The following is a 16,008-nucleotide window of genomic DNA, read 5'->3' on the forward strand; positions in this document are numbered from 1 at the left end:
AGACTTGTGGAGGTCTACCATATTTTTTCTGAGGTCTTGGCTGATTTCTTTTGATTTTCCAATGATGTCAAGCAAAGAGGCACTGAGTTTGAAGGTAGGCCTTGAAATACATCCACAGGTACACCTCCAATTGACTTAAATTATGTCAATTAGCCTATCAGAAGCTTCTAAAGCCATGACATCATTTTCTGGAATTTTCCAAGCTGTTTAAAGGCACAGTCAACTTAGTACTTAGTAAACCTCTGACCCACTGGAATTGTGATACAGTGAATTATAAGTGAAATAATCTGTCTGTAAACAATTGTTGGAAAAAATTACTTGTGTCATGCACAAAGTAGATGTCCTAACCAACTTTTTTATATATATTTTAGGGGGTAGATCAGCTTTAATATTTCAGATAGATTGTAACTGTCTGCACTACTTCCAATCCCCCATATGTTTTTTTCTCGTAATATATATATATATATATATATATATACACATACATATACAGTGGGGAGAACAAGTATTTGATACACTGCCAATTTTGCAGGTTTTCCTACTTACAAAGCATGTAGAGGTCTGTAATTTTTATCATAGGTACACTTCAACTGTGAGAGACGGAATCTAAAACAAAAATCCAGAAAATCACATTGTATGATTTTAAAGTAATTAATTTGCATTTTATTGCATGACATAAGTATTTGATACATCAGAAAAGCAGAACTTAATATTTGGTACAGAAACCTTTGTTTGCAATTACAGAGATCATACGTTTCCTGTAGGTCTTGACCGGGTTTGCACACACTGCAGCAGGGATTTTGGCCCACTCCTCCATACAGACCTTCTCCAGATCCTTCAGGTTTCGGGGCTGTCGCTGGGCAATACGGACTTTCAGCTCCCTCCAAAGATTTTCTATTGGGTTCAGGTCTGGAGACTGGCTAGGCCACTCCAGGACCTTGAGATGCTTCTTACGGAGCCACTCCTTAGTTGCCCTGGCTGTGTGTTTCAGGTCATTGTCATGCTGGAAGACCCAGCCACGACCCATCTTCAATGCTCTTACTGAGGGAAGGAGGTTGTTGGCCAAGATCTCATGATACATGGCCCCATCCATTCTCCCCTCAATACGGTGCAGTCGTCCTGTCCCCTTTGCAGAAAAGCATCCCCAAAGAATGATGTTTCCACCTCCATGCTTCACGGTTGGGATGGTGTTCTTGGGGTTGTACTCATCCTTCTTCTTCCTCCAAACACGGCGAGTGGAGTTTAGACCAAAAAGCTCTATTTTTGTCTCATCCGACCACATGACCTTCTCCCATTCCTCCTCTGGATCATCCAGATGGTCATTGGCAAACTTCAGACGGGCCTGGACATGAGCTGGCTTGAGCAGGGGGACCTTGCGTGCGCTGCAGGATTTTAATCCATGATGGCGTAGTGTGTTACTAATGGTTTTCTTTGAGACTGTGGTCCCAGCTCTCTTCAGGTCATTGACCAGGTCCTGCCATGTAGTTCTGGGCTGATCCCTCACCTTCCTCATGATCATTGATGCCCCACGAGGTGAGATCTTGCATGGAGCCCCAGACCGAGGGTGATTGACCGTCATCTTGAACTTCTTCCATTTTCTAATAATTGCGCCAACAGTTGTTGCCTTCTCACCAAGCTGCTTGCCTATTGTCCTGTAGACCATCCCAGCCTTGTGCAGGTCTACAATTTTATCCCTGATGTCCTTACACAGCTCTCTGGTCTTGGCCATTGTGGAGAGGTTGGAGTCTGTTTGATTGAGTGTGTGGACAGGTGTCTTTTATACAGGTAACGAGTTCAAACAGGTGCAGTTAATACAGGTAATGAGTGGAGAACAGGAGGGCTTCTTAAAGAAAAACTAACAGGTCTGTGAGAGCCGGAATTCTTACTGGTTGGTAGGTGATCAAATACTTATGTCATGCAATAAAATGCAAATTAATTACTTAAAAATCATACAATGTGATTTTCTGGAATTTTGTTTTAGATAACGTCTCTCACAGTTGAAGTGTACCTATGATAAAAATTACAGACCTCTACATGCTTTGTAAGTAGGAAAACCTGCAAAATCGGCAGTCTATCAAATACTTGTTCTCCCCACTGTATATCTCACTAGATCAGGATATTTCTACTAGTTCTAATGTATCCATGACATTCACGATTTCCTTAAGAGCATGAGGGTGATTGTTTGTAGTGTGATTTCCTTTACGGTCCATTGAGCTATTTAAAACGGTATTATAATCTCCCACCATAATAATAGAGTCTTGAATTACTTGCAGAGTTGATAATTTATTATATATATATTGTCAAAGAAGTGTGGATCATCATTATTTGGTCCGTAAAGTTTAATGAGCCATATCTGTTTATGGTCCAATAACATATTTAAAATAATCCATCTACCTTGCATATCTGTTTGGACAATTTGCACATTCGGATCGAAATTACTGTTAATTAATATCATCACCCCTTTTGAGTTTCTTTGCCCATGGGAGTCCTAACCGACATGCCAAAACTATAGTTTGTTAACAAGAAATTTGTGGAGTGGTTGAAAAAACGAGTTTTAATAACTCCAACCTAAGTGTACGTAAACTTCCGACTTCAACTGTATATACTGTTGCCCTGTTTTCATTGTTTTTCTCTCAAATGCAACCTCTTTTTTCCACACTGATGCTCATTTTACATTATAAACTGGGTGGTTCAAGCCCTGAATGCTGATTGGCTGACAGCTGTGGTATAGCAGACCGTATACTATGTGTATGACAAAACATTTATATTTACTGCTCTAATTACGTTGGTAACCAGTTTATAATAGCAATAAGGCACCTCGGGGGTTTGTGGTATATGGCCGATATACCACAACTAAGGGCTATGTCCAGGCACTCCACAGTGTGTCGTGCATAAGAACAGCCCTTAGCCATGGTATATTGGCCATATACCACACCTCCTCGGGCATTATTGCTTAAATATAACGCCACGCTTCATGGTATAATACAACACGTCTACAGTCTATAAAACAGTAATAACTACAAAAACAGTGCAAATGTGAATCGTGAAACCCTTAGAATCCAACAAGATCTTTCAAATGTTCTGTTTAAATATGTAATCAATAACACTATAGCCTAGAGCAGGGCTCTCCAACCGTGTTCCTGGAGAGCTACCCTTCTGCAGGTTTTCAATCCAACCCCAGTTGTAACTAACATGATTCAGTTTATCAACCAGCTAATTATTAGAATCATGTGCGCTAGATTAGGGTTGGAGCCAAAACCTACAGCACGGTAGCTCTCCAGGAACAGGGTTGGAGAGCCCTTGTCTAGAGTGTAGCCTACAAAGAAATGAAGTTTGACATGAAATGAAGTGCATGTCTTCATGCATACCCACATACATCATGAGGAGGATTATGCTATTGTATACTATTGCCCAGAAATTATTAGAGACAGTATTTACCTTTTGATCCACTATTGAACATACAAGCTCCTTCACCGCAGATAGCCCGGACAGATCGCTGGCATCCAAGTTCACCGTTTCCCTGGTGAGTCCGATCTGGAGGAGAAAAGACACCCCGTGGAAAGAGCACTGGGAGTTGGTGGGGCTCGGGGCGCTGAGACTCCCATTTGACAGCCGACCGTAGAGTGTTGCCGGCGGGCTTGGAGACGGCGAGGGAGTCGGTGGGGCCACTGGGTGGGGGGCCACAGAGAGGGGGTAAAGTCTAGGTAAGGGTGGAAGGGACGAACTGCTGCAGGCAGACATTGGCTAGCTTTATGTCTTCTTGACGGATTCTTGACGGGGTAAAGATGCAAAGTTGACCGACATGTATTATTTAGAATAGCAGCTCTCAACTTCTTTTCAACGACATCGGGTATGTTGAAGCATCTTGGTCATCTTGTTTAGAATATCCAGCCGGTTGAATAAGTAATAGATCATACTGAACACTACCCCTATAGAAAATAAACAATTAGGCCTACTCTAAAGTGTAACTTGTGCCCTGTACAAGTTTCCTCATCGACAGCTCACATGAGATTCATAACAGTAAGTAATGTTTTAATGAAAGCCTGTTGATTATTCCTACATTATCAGCTCTACAAACCATTCTGAGGACAAGTGAATCTTTTTTTTTTAAATCGAGCTGCCAAAACTCCAAAAGCGCCCAACCATTGGAGAATGTTCCGCCGCAGGGCAGCAACAGCCAGTTCTTACGGTGAGTAGAGGAAACAAGCACAGCGCAGCTCTCATCAGTTGCTCCTTGTAACAGAAAGTTTCTCACTCCCCGGAAATTACCTGGCAACAAAAAAGCAAACTATTAAAGTAGATAGGCGAATGGAGATGCGTGGCCAGAATTGTGGGGAAAACACTCCTGTCAGATCAATGAGTCAGATTATAATTGCTCATTGATAAGCCAACAGTTAATGTAAATGAATAGGCTGCGAAACAGCTTGTTCTGTATACAATAATTTAATAAAACCCTTTAAAGGGTATTAATAATACAGTAATAACAACAATAGAATAACAGTATTATTAGTAGTATTACTATTATTACTTGTTGTGCCTTTGCATAAGGAATTTCAACTAGCCTAACACATGTGGAACCAAGAGACACATAGTGCTCTCATTTGGATGGGAGAAGTAAAACATGTTCATGCAATTGCTTGTAGCTGCTATCCTATGCTTGATATTGTTCACTATAGCCTAAACGCCCCCACAAAGCCTATACGTGTACATTACCTTTTCGAAAAGGACCGTTTTTGCTCTCTGGAGATGAAAAGTGTGTTTTATTTCCAATCTTCCAAGAAGTTCGAACGCTTGAACTGTGAAATCACGAAGGCCTGGTGTGCCTCCAAACTCTCTATTTTGGCATTGAGTGCGAAGTCCGAGTCTTTTGTCAACTATGGGGTACTTTCCTCTCAAAACTTTTTTCCCGTAGCCAGATCTCAACCAGTTCATGCGTATCCTATTATGGCACCATAGTAACTCATGTCCCCACTCATTGGGTAACAACAGAACACAGGACTTTCTGGGACTAGAAGTTCTAGTATTTGTTCCACCGGCCATCTGTAGATGGTGCAGCTAGACAATAAGAACGACATTACCCGGTAGGCTTTGGGTGTGTGACGCCCTTGAAGTATAAGCTATTTTCTCAGCTATCCCCGTTATTTGTCTCAAAACTATATGATGGCTGTAGTATCTGCGACCTCTAACGGTGCAGATGAAAACTCCTTTGCGGTAAAAGAGGATAAAAAAGGATGGTTATCCAAGCGCACACATTTTACGCACCGGTGGAAACCTGCATGGTTTCAGTTGAAAGAAACTAAACTGTTGTATGGTGAAAATGAAGAGGTAAGAAGACAACAGGTCATTTCCTGTGCAACATGTCAAGCTAAGACTAAATAGTTTTTTAGAATGTATAATTTTTGCCCGATGATTATGGTACAGTCAGTGTGACAAAATAGCTATGCGACCAAGCGTTACATTGGAACTTTCAGCACTGTCAGTGAAACATGTTTCCCTACTTGCTACGTTGTTGTCCTGTTACCATAGCAGCGTGCCTTTTACTGCTACTGTAGCAAGGTGGCAAGGTCTCCCTCAGCTAGGTGTTTTGAACATTGTCTCAGAATACAATGTCAATAATATAGTAGGCTATTGTTATTTAGTCTACATGTATCCTTGGCATGTAGAGACAGTGCTTTGCATTCATTGCATTTTATTACAAGGCAGCAAAATATAGGCCTAGGTCATCTATGCATCCCAAATTGCTCCCAAAGTGCACTACTTCTGACCAGGGACCATAGGGCTCTCGTCAAAAGTAGTGCACTATATAGGGAATAGGGTGCAAATTGGGGTGCACAGCTTATCTGCCATCTAAAACAACATCACTTCTTCATCCAGAAGCTTCTGAAGACCATCAACCTGGTTGGGGCGGTGGTAGAGGCTGTTGAAGGAGGAGATGGATCATTCGAATGGACTATTACGCCTAAGGACAGGAAACGGACCTTCTTCCTCCGGGCTGGCACCACATCAGAACAGCAGGGATGGATGGAGGCTATATGTGAAGCACAGCTGAGCTCCAGGGACCATGCTACTAATGCTTGTGTTGTGCAATAGACCTTTTGGATTTTACATAGATTGTTTTATACCTTTATACTCATGTAGGTCTACTGGACTGTGGCAATGTGTGATTTTTGTGTGTGAAAGTTTTGCCAATAGGAGGCATGGCATTAATAGGATTTTTTAGACTTTATAAAGCTTGTGTTTGCTTAAGTCATGCCCTCAGTCTTCCATATCATCAGTGCTGCTGAAACAACTTGAATTGGGTTTTTCACTATTCTACTTTTCACATTACATACACCTGTTATCATTATTTGCTTTCAGTTTAATTCCATTCTTTAGAGAGCAATAATACGCTACTAGACATTGGTAGGAATCTACTTTGGCAGGATCTGTGCTTTTCATGCTACAAGAAAGGAACCCAGTAGCCTATGTAATCCTTTTTGCTTCGACTCTGCAGTAGAACCATTTCCTCTGCTACGTGTATAATACATATTGTTCTGACCTCAACCCCTTTTATCTCCATCTGTATACAATTGCATAGCAGTGCCACTGGACCTGGCAAGAATGTATTGTAAATATTGACAGTTAGTTGCCATGGTAATGTATAATTCCCTTTCAGAGGAATCCTGATACGAAAGGATTGGCCCAATGGTCCATAGATGTGTGTGTGTGTGTGTGTGTGTGTGTGTGTGTGTGTGTGTGTGTGTGGAAAGACCTCAGGAAACACAGTAGTTGGAGGTTAAAGATTAAATAAAGGAAAGAGAAGACTGAGAAGACTGAGATGGTTAAACGTAATGAAACTGAATCTGAGTGTGTGTAGAAATAAAAATACAGGTCAGCGCCAAACCTCAGGTTCAGTTGGAAAATGAAGGAAGGTCATCTCTCAATGGATGTTCCTCTTAGTCAAGTTCTCCTCTACCTTGGTGCCAGACCCAGACCACCCTCTGAGAGGCATTGTCTGCATTGCAATTGGCATCATATTCCTTATATAGTGCACTACTTTTGACCAGAGGCCTATGGGCCCTGGTAAAAAACAGTGCACTGTATAAGGAATATGGTGTCATTTGGGACGTAGGTTACACAGGTTACACATAGTCATCCAAACATGCTCACAGAGAGGGAGAGGGAGAAAGAGTGTTTTAGACCTAAGATCCATCGTCAGCAGAAAAATAAGTTGACTGTCAAGACAGATGTGTTATTATTAACAGCAAGTCTTGAAATGCAACAGTTTTCTAGTATGAGTCATGCACACATTTCTAAAGCAATACACACACATAGCTCTATGTCAGACATCCAGTTCAATACTCAGTGTGAGGCTGCTTACAAAATGGAACCATATTCCCTATATAGTGCACTACTTTTGACCAGGCCCTTAGGGTTCTGGTCAAAAGTAGTGCACTATACAGGGAATAGGGTGCCATTTGGGATGCAGCCAGTGTCTCTGTCAGCTTATGTCAAGCCTTGCTTGAGGCGGGCAGAACAAGAATCCATCAGTCACACAGGAAGTCTGAACACAGGACATCTAGAGATACACTGCAGGTGTGGACCGTTCAGCACTGAAAGAAACAGGCTTTACAAAGGCATTGATGGAGATTGTATATTGTGGAGGCACGTCAAGTCAAGGACCAAAATAAAACCTTTTATGACATTGCCGCTTTATTATTCTGCACACACATATACAGTACAAAATATAATTGTTTTGTTTATTCAATAAATTATATATTTTTGAGTTGGTGTATTGGGAGAGTTAGCATTGAATTCCCTGTAAGTGTTCTCAAACTGCTGAAGTCAAGTGATTAGTATAGCTAGTCTGTAAAGTAGTAGAAAATATCCTCCCCCCTGGTGTCAGAAGAGGGCAGTCTTTCCTTAAAAAAACTATTACTTCTCATGATGTTCAACAAGTTGTGGATTGTATTGCCAGACAAATGTATGGCTACAATGTTTTTAGATATTATAGCAAACGCCTGTCATTTATCCAGTCTCCGACATGGATAAATGACATAAGAAAATCTGTCATTATGAATTTATTGATTAAATTAAAACATGACACCCACACACACAATTGTTTTGTTGTTGTTAATTTACACTCTTGTCATCATAACATTCTTCTCATAACCCCTGTAACCCTAAAAGTCCCCTTAAAAGTCCCATATCACTGCCACCACATTACTTTTGCCTGCACTCTTCCCATGGGAAACTTTGGGGACCTAAAATTGTCATATCAGGCAACACCCAACACATGAATAGACTCATGCTTTGAGACTTAGACAAGATGAGGGGTCTAATTAGATACCACCAGATCCAAATGTTGTGTGTGAATTTGAAGTGTGATACATTGAAGAAAACATGTAGCACATTGTATCACATTTTCTTCATTAGGCCTAGTAGGCTATATTTTATTATATTCACAAAAACCTGTTGAGTAATAAATTCAAGGATTTTCACAATAATATTTTATATTTGCCTCCAATATAATTTATCTTATTCAATAGCCTATGCATTGATAAAGCTCACTAGCTAGCAGTAACGGCTTTGGTTGAGTAGTGGTTGATGACCCGAACAGTAATCTGATACTCCCGCCCCTAACTTCTCTCATGTTTGCGCCGCTGTACTGTAAACTTGTTGTTTTCCCACATGCGATCAGTCGGTGCTGGGGGCTGTACCGGGAGCAGCGTGCTAGGACTATTTCCATGTAATGTCGTTGTAGTTACATGTCTATTACTATGTGGAATGACTGATTTTTCATGAAAACTAGCCTAAACGAAAAACACTTACTGAAAAAGACGGCAACATTTTAGCAGGCATAATTTCAAAGAAATGGATCCCATAACGAAGTGGACTCCTAAGCAAGTTGTAGATTGGATGAGAGGTGAGTTGAGAGCCTTGTTAACTATAACATAAACAGTTCCCCATCATAGTATAATAATGTCTGTGTAGCCATATTTTCGAATATCCTTTTAAAATGTATATATATTTCGTTGTTATAGCCTAGTTAATTGTCTTTTTTAATTTTTGGACTTAATTATGTATACCCATTAACTCTAGAAGAATATAACTTATTCGACCATGAAGGATTAAATTGTTTTTTTCCCCTAATCAATCTACACACAATAGCCCATAATGTCAAAGCAAAAACTGGTTTTTAGAAATAAAATAAAACTGAAATATCACTTTTAGGTTAGTATTCAGACCCTTTACGCAGTACTTTGTTGAAGCACCTTTGGCAGCGATTACAGCCTCGAGTCTTCGAGTCTTCTTGGGTATGACGCTACAAGCTTGGCACACCTGTATTTGGGGAGTTTCTCCCATTCTTCTCTGTAGATCCTCTCAAGTTCTGTCAGGTTGGATGGGGAGCGTCACTACACAGCTATTTTCAGGTCTCTCCATATGGTACCCTATTCCATATACATCTGTATATGGAATAGGGTACCATATGGGCTGCAACCAAGCATTGGCCATTGTGTCAGCATTTACTGTATGTATTCATATTCATTGCCATGTGTTGTTAAGCTATGAATGATAACAGTATAATGCGCTTGACCTGTTAGAAGCTCATCACATTAGGAAGAGTGGACTGTCAGAGGCCCATGAATTAGCATCCAGTCAGGAGATGACAATGAAGGAAGCTATCTTTATTCGGGAGTACTGCTGCTGTCATTAATTGAAAGACTGTTTTGGACCAATGAAAGGAACCAAGCCATCAAGCTAATGTGTTGCATAACATTTATATTTTGTACATCTTGAGTCGGTCTCTACATCTGCTTAAGGAGCCAAGCTAGAGTCCTTATCAGCTGAACAGCCGATGCACAATAAACAAAGATGCACGACTTGTTTATTAAAATGGGTGGTATATAGGGCTGTTTAAAAAGTACTTCGTTTGAATACAAACTCTCTGCCTCTCGTCTCTACTGATCAGGGTAGAATTGAGCTCTGTTCTGTCAATAGGTGACTAACCATGCAGCCCAACCCCACAAACACTCTGCTTTGTTCTGTTATTACTGACCGTACCCATCTCTTTTAGAGTGGGGACAATGAATGGCCAAGCAGTAATGCCAGACAATAAAGGGGGCGACTGAACAAGAGCTCTGCTACAAAGGTCAGCAGCATCATGCTGTGAGCAGGGTCAGAAGGTTACAGCAGGAACTCATCAGCCATGCTTGTCTGTATTAAACAGGCAGCTCAGATCCATCCTGCAGGAACTCGCCATGCTTCTATGTACAGTGCATTCGGAAAGTATTCAGACCCCTTGACTTTTTCCACATTTTATTACGTTACAGCCTTATTCTAAAATTGATTAAATAAATGTTTTTCCTCATCAATCTACACACAATACCCCATAATGGCAAAGCAAAAACAGGTTTTTAGAAATTTGTGCACATTTATTTAAAAAAAAACATAAGTATTCAGACCCTTTGCTATGAGACTCGAAATTTAGCTCAGGTGCATCCAGTTTCCATTGATCATCCTTGAGATGTTTCTACAAATTGATTGGAGTCCATCTGTGGTAAATTAAATTGATTGGATATGATTTGGAAAGGCAAACACCTGTCTATATAAGGTCCCACAGTTGACAGTGCATGTCAGAGCAAAAACCAAGCCATGAGGTTGAAGGAATTGTCTGTAGAGCTCAGAGACAGGATTGTGTCGAGGCACAGATCTGGGGAAGGCTACCAAAAAATGTCTGCAGCATTGAAGGTCCCCAAGAACACAGTGGCCTCCCTCATTCTTAAATGAAGAAGTTTGGAACCACCAAGACTCTTCCTAGCGCTGGCCGCCCGGCCAAACTGAGCAATCGGGGGAGAAGGGCCATGGTCAGGGAGGTGACCAAGAACCCGATGGTCTCTCTGACAGAGCTCCAGAGTTCCTCTGTGGAGATGGGAGAACCTTCCAGAAGGACAACCATCTCTGCAGCACTCCACCAATCAGGCCTTAATGGTAGAGTGGCCAGACGTAAGCCACTCCTCAGTTAAAGGCACATGACAGCCCACTTGGAGTTTGCCAAAAGGCACCTAATGGACTCTCAGACCATGAGAAACAAGATTCTCTGGTCTGATGAAACCAAGATTGAACTCTTTGGCCTGAATGCCAAGCGTCACATCTGGAGGAAACCTGGCACCATCTCTACGGTGAAGCACGGTGGTGGCAGCATCATGCTATGGGGATGTTTTTCAGCGGCAGGGACTGGGAGACCAGTCAGGATCGAGGGAAAGATGAACGGAGCAAAGTACAGAGAGATCCTTGATGAAAACCTGCTCCAGAGCGCTCAGGACTTCAGATTTGGGCGAAGGTTCACCTTCCAACAGGACAATGACCCTAAGCATACAGCCAAGACAACGCAGGACTGGTTATGGGACACGTATCTGAATGTCCTTGAGTGGCACAGCCAGAGCCCGGACTTGAACCCGATCAAACATCTCTGGAGAGACCTGAAAATAGCTGTGCAGTGACGCTCCCCATCCAACCTGACAGAGCTTGAGAGGATCTGCAGAGAAGAATGGGAGAAACTCCCCAAATACAGGTGTGCCAAGCTTGTAGCGTCATACCCAAGAAGACTCAAGGCTGTAATCTAATCTTCTGGCTGTTGATCTGAGTTTGGAGACTGTATGTATCGACCATCTCAGAGCAGGAGTGCTGATTACAATGAGGGGGGGGGGGGGGGGGTTATACAGTGCCTTGCAAAAGTATTCATCCCCCTTGGCATTTTTCCTATTTTGTTGCATTACAACCTGTAATTTAAATGGATTTTTATTAGGTTTTCATGTAATGGACATACACAAAATAGTCCAAATTGGTGAAGTGAAATGAAAAAAATTACTTATTTCAAAAAATTCTAAAAAATTAATAACAGAAAAGTGGTGCGTGCATATGTATTCACCCCCTTTGCTATGAAGCCCCTAAATAAGATCTGGTGCAACCAATTACCTTCAGAAGTCACACAATTAGTTAAATAAAGTCCACCTGTGTGCAATCTAAGTGTCACATGATCTGTCAATGATCTCAGAATACAGTAGGACAGTTTAGGACACATCTCCTTCGCAGTGTTGATCAGGCTGTTGATTGTGGCGTGTGGAATGTTGTCCCACTCCTCTTCAATGGCTGCGCGAAGTTACTGGATATTGGCGAGAACTGGAAACACGCTGTCGTACATGTCGATCCAGAGCATCCCAAACATGATCAATGGGTGACATGTCTGGTGAGTATGCAGCCCATGGAAGAACTGGGACATTTTCAGCTTCCTGGAATTGTATACAGATCCTTGCGACATGGGGCCGTGCATTATCATGCTGAAACATGAGGTGATGGCGGCAGATGAATGGCACGACAATGGGCCTCAGGATCTCGTCACGGTATCTCTGTGCATTCAAATTGCCAACGATAAAATGCAATTGTGTTCATTGTCCGTAGCTTATGCCTGCCCATACAATAACCCCACCGGCACCATGGGGCACTCTGTTCACAATGTTGACATCAGCAAACCGCTCGCCCACACGACGCTATACACTCTGTCTGCCATCTGACCGGTACAGTTGAAACCGGGAATCTTCTGTGAAGAGCACACTTCTCCAGTGTGCCAGTGGCCATCAAAGGTGAGAATTTGCCCACTGAAGTCGGTTACGATGCCGAAACTACAGCCAGGTCAAGACCCTGGTGACCCAAGCAAAAAATAAAAATAAAGTATACTTAAATATACCAAAAATTAAAATAATATACTTCAAATACGAGATGTACTTTTCTAGTATACAGTAACTTCGGAATGTATTCAGACCCCTTGACTTTTTCCACATTTTGTTACATTACAGACTTATTCTAAAAAGGATTAAATAAAACAATTTCCTCATCATTCTACAGTGGCTTGTGAAAGTATTCACTCCCCTTGGCATTTTTGCTATTTTGTTGCCTTACAACCTGGAATTAAAATTGATTTTTGGGGGGTTTGTATCATTTGATTTACACAACATGCCTACCACTTTGAAGATGCAAAATATATTTTTTGGTGAAACAAACAAGAAATAAGACAAAAAAACTGAAAACTTGAGCGTGCATAACTATTCACCCCCCCCCAAAGTCAATACTTTGTAGAGACTTTTGCAGCAATTACAGCTGCAAGTCTCTTGTGGTTTTCTCTATGAGCTTGGCACATCTAGCCACTGGGATCTTTGCCCATTCTTCAAGGCAAAACTGCTCCAGCTCCTTCAAGTTAGATGGGTTCCGCTGGTGTACAGCAATCTTTAAGTCATACAGATTCTCAATTGGATTGAGGTCTGGGCTTTGACAAGGCCATTCCAAGACATTTAAATGTTTCCCCTTAAACCACTCGAGTGTTGCTTTAGCAGTATGCTTAGGGTCATTGTCCTGCTGGAAGGTGAACCTCCGTCCCAGTCTCAAATCTCTGGAAGACTGAAACTTTTCCTGAAAAGAATTTCCTTATATTTAGCGCCATCCATCATTCCTTTAATTCTGACCAGTTTCCCAGTCCCTGCCGATGAAAAACATCCCCACAGCATGATGCTGCCACCACCATGCTTCACTGTGGGGATGGTATTCTCGGGGTGATGAGAGGTGTTGGGTTTGCGCCAGACATAGCGTTTTCCTTGATGGCCAAAAAGCTAAATTTTAGTCTCATCTGACCAGAGTACCTTCTTCCATATGTTTGGGGAGTCTCCCACATGGCTTTTGGCGAACACCAAACGTGTTTGCTTATTTTTTTCTTTAAGCAATGGCTTTTTTTCTGGCCACTCTTCCATAATGCCCAGCTCTGTGGAGTGTATGGCCTGGAGTGTGGTCCTCTGTAGCTCAATTGGCTCAATTGGTAGAGCAAGGCGCTTATAACGCCAGGGTAGTGGGTTCGATCCCCAGGACCACCCATACGTAAAAATGTATGCACAGATGACTGTAAGTCGCTTTGGATAAAAGCGTCTGCTAAATGGCATATTATTATTATATGGCTTAAAGTGATCCTATGGACAGATACTCCAATCTCCGCTGTGGAGCTTTGCAGCTCCTTCAGGGTTATCTTTGGTCTCTTTGTTGCCTCTCTGAGTTTTGGTGGGCGACCCTCTCTTGGCAGATTTGTTGTGGTGCCATATTCTTTCAATATTTTAATAATGGATTGAATGGTGCTCCGTGGGATGTTCAAAGTTTCGGATATTTTTTTATAACCCAACCCTGATCTGTACTTCTCCACAACTTTGTTCCTGACCTGTTTGGAGAGCTCCTTGGTCTTCATGGTGCCGCTTGCTTGGTGGTGCCCCTCGCTTAGTGGTGTTGCAGACTCTGGGGCCTTTCAGAACAGGTGTATATATACTGAGGTCATGTGACACTTAGATTGCACACAGGTGGACTTTATTTAACTAATTATGTGACTTATGAAGATAATTGGTTGCACCAGATCTTATTTAGGGGCTTCATAGCAAAGGGGGTGAATACATATGCACGCACCACTTTTCCGTTATTAATTTTTTAGAATCTTTTGAAACAAGTCATTTTTTAAATTTCACTTCACCAATTTGGACTATTTTGTGTATGTCCATTACATGAAATCAATTTAAATTACAGGTTGTAATGCAACAAAATAGGAAAAACGCCAAGGGGGGTGAATACCTTTGCAAGGCACTGTACACACAATACCCCATAATGACGAAACAACATTTTATTTTGAATATTTAATACATTTTAGAAAAAAGGCTGTAACGTAACAAAATGTGGAAAAGGTCAAGGGGTCTGAATACTTTCCGAATGCAATGTATCTTAAGTATACTATAAATACAGTATACTATCATTGAACTTAAACACACTCATTAAAACTGTACTTCAATTTCAAACACTTTAATTGTAATTTTGTATATTCATTTAAAATACACTTAAATATATGTTTTTCCGCTTGGGGAGGTTGACGAGCACACAGATGAGCTTCCTTGGGACGGTTTCTGACAGTTGGTGAATAAATTATTTGGTTGTGCAAACCCACAGTTTCATCAGCTGTCCGGGTTGCTGGTCTCAGGTAATCCCGCTGGTGAAGAAGCCGGATGTGGAGGTCCTGGGCTGGCGTGGTTACATGTGGTCTGCAGTTGTGAGGCCGGTTGGACGTACTGCCAAATTCTCTAAAACAACATTGGAGGCGGCTTATGGTAGAGAAATGAACATTAAATTATCTGGAAACAGCTCTGGTGGACATTCCTGCAGTCAGCATGCCAACTGCACGCTCCCTCAAAACTTGAGACAACTGTGGCATTGTGTTGTGTGACAAACTACACATTTTAGAGTGGCTTTTTATTGTCCCCAGCACAAGGTGCACCTGTGTAATGAACATGCTGTTTAATCAGCTTCTTGATATGCCACAACTGTCAGGTAGATGGATTATCTTGGCAAAGGAGATATGCTCACTAACAGGGTTGAAAACAGATTTATGCACAAAATTTGAAAGAAATAAGCTTTTAGTGCGAATGGAACATTTCTGGGATCTTTTGTTCCAGCTCATGAAACATGGGGCCAACACTTTACATGTTGCGTTTATATTTTTGTTCAGTGTTAGATCAACACGAAAAATATTATATGGACAGTGGGGGGGCCTGATCCTAGATCAGCACTCCTGTTTTTATCACACTGCTTTGCTTTATCTTGGCCAGGTCGCAGTTGTAAATGAGAACTTGTTCTCAACTGGCTTACCTGGTTAAATAAAGGTGAAATAAAATAAAACAATTCTGAGAGGCTTGATACACATGCCCCTGATCTGAGCTCAGATCTTACCTACCATCAGGCCTCAGGCTGTTGTGATCCCTGTGGAAAACGTGCTGAACGATCCTTGGACTGGTCCCGTAGATCCTGCTCAGTGTTTACAATGCTTCCTTCTTCAAGCTTTGGCTGTGGCTCAGTGTGTTTACACCACCAACCTGACAACAGCAGCAGGTTCCTTCATGAGAGCTTTAAAGGCATGGACACACGAGTAGCGTTAGCTGTCCGAAGGTACTTACA

The 16,008-nt window shown here is 41.7% G+C and overlaps 1 protein-coding gene and 1 pseudogene across 2 annotated transcripts in view; one reads left to right on the top strand and one right to left on the bottom strand.

Moving 5' to 3' along the window:
* Positions 1–4,862, bottom strand: part of LOC311107129 (serine/threonine-protein kinase D3-like) — a 55,260-nt pseudogene extending 50,398 nt beyond the window's left edge. Inside the window, exons 1-2 of the transcript XR_014615871.1 lie at positions 4,714–4,862; positions 3,439–4,269 (exon numbers count right to left, since the gene is read on the bottom strand). The product of XR_014615871.1 is annotated as a serine/threonine-protein kinase D3-like (transcript). The remainder of the gene's footprint in view (positions 1–3,438; positions 4,270–4,713) is intronic.
* A 3,806-nt stretch (positions 4,863–8,668) lies between these two features.
* Positions 8,669–16,008, top strand: part of LOC311107109 (connector enhancer of kinase suppressor of ras 3-like) — a 41,855-nt gene continuing 34,515 nt past the window's right edge. Inside the window, exon 1 of the mRNA XM_084149586.1 lies at positions 8,669–8,905. Within this exon, the coding sequence (XP_084005712.1) occupies positions 8,854–8,905 (52 nt within the window). The 5' untranslated portion in view covers positions 8,669–8,853. The remainder of the gene's footprint in view (positions 8,906–16,008) is intronic.

Source organism: Coregonus lavaretus, assembly GCF_964263955.1.
Source record: "Coregonus lavaretus genome assembly, chromosome: 31".
Lineage (NCBI taxonomy): Eukaryota > Metazoa > Chordata > Actinopteri > Salmoniformes > Salmonidae > Coregonus > Coregonus lavaretus.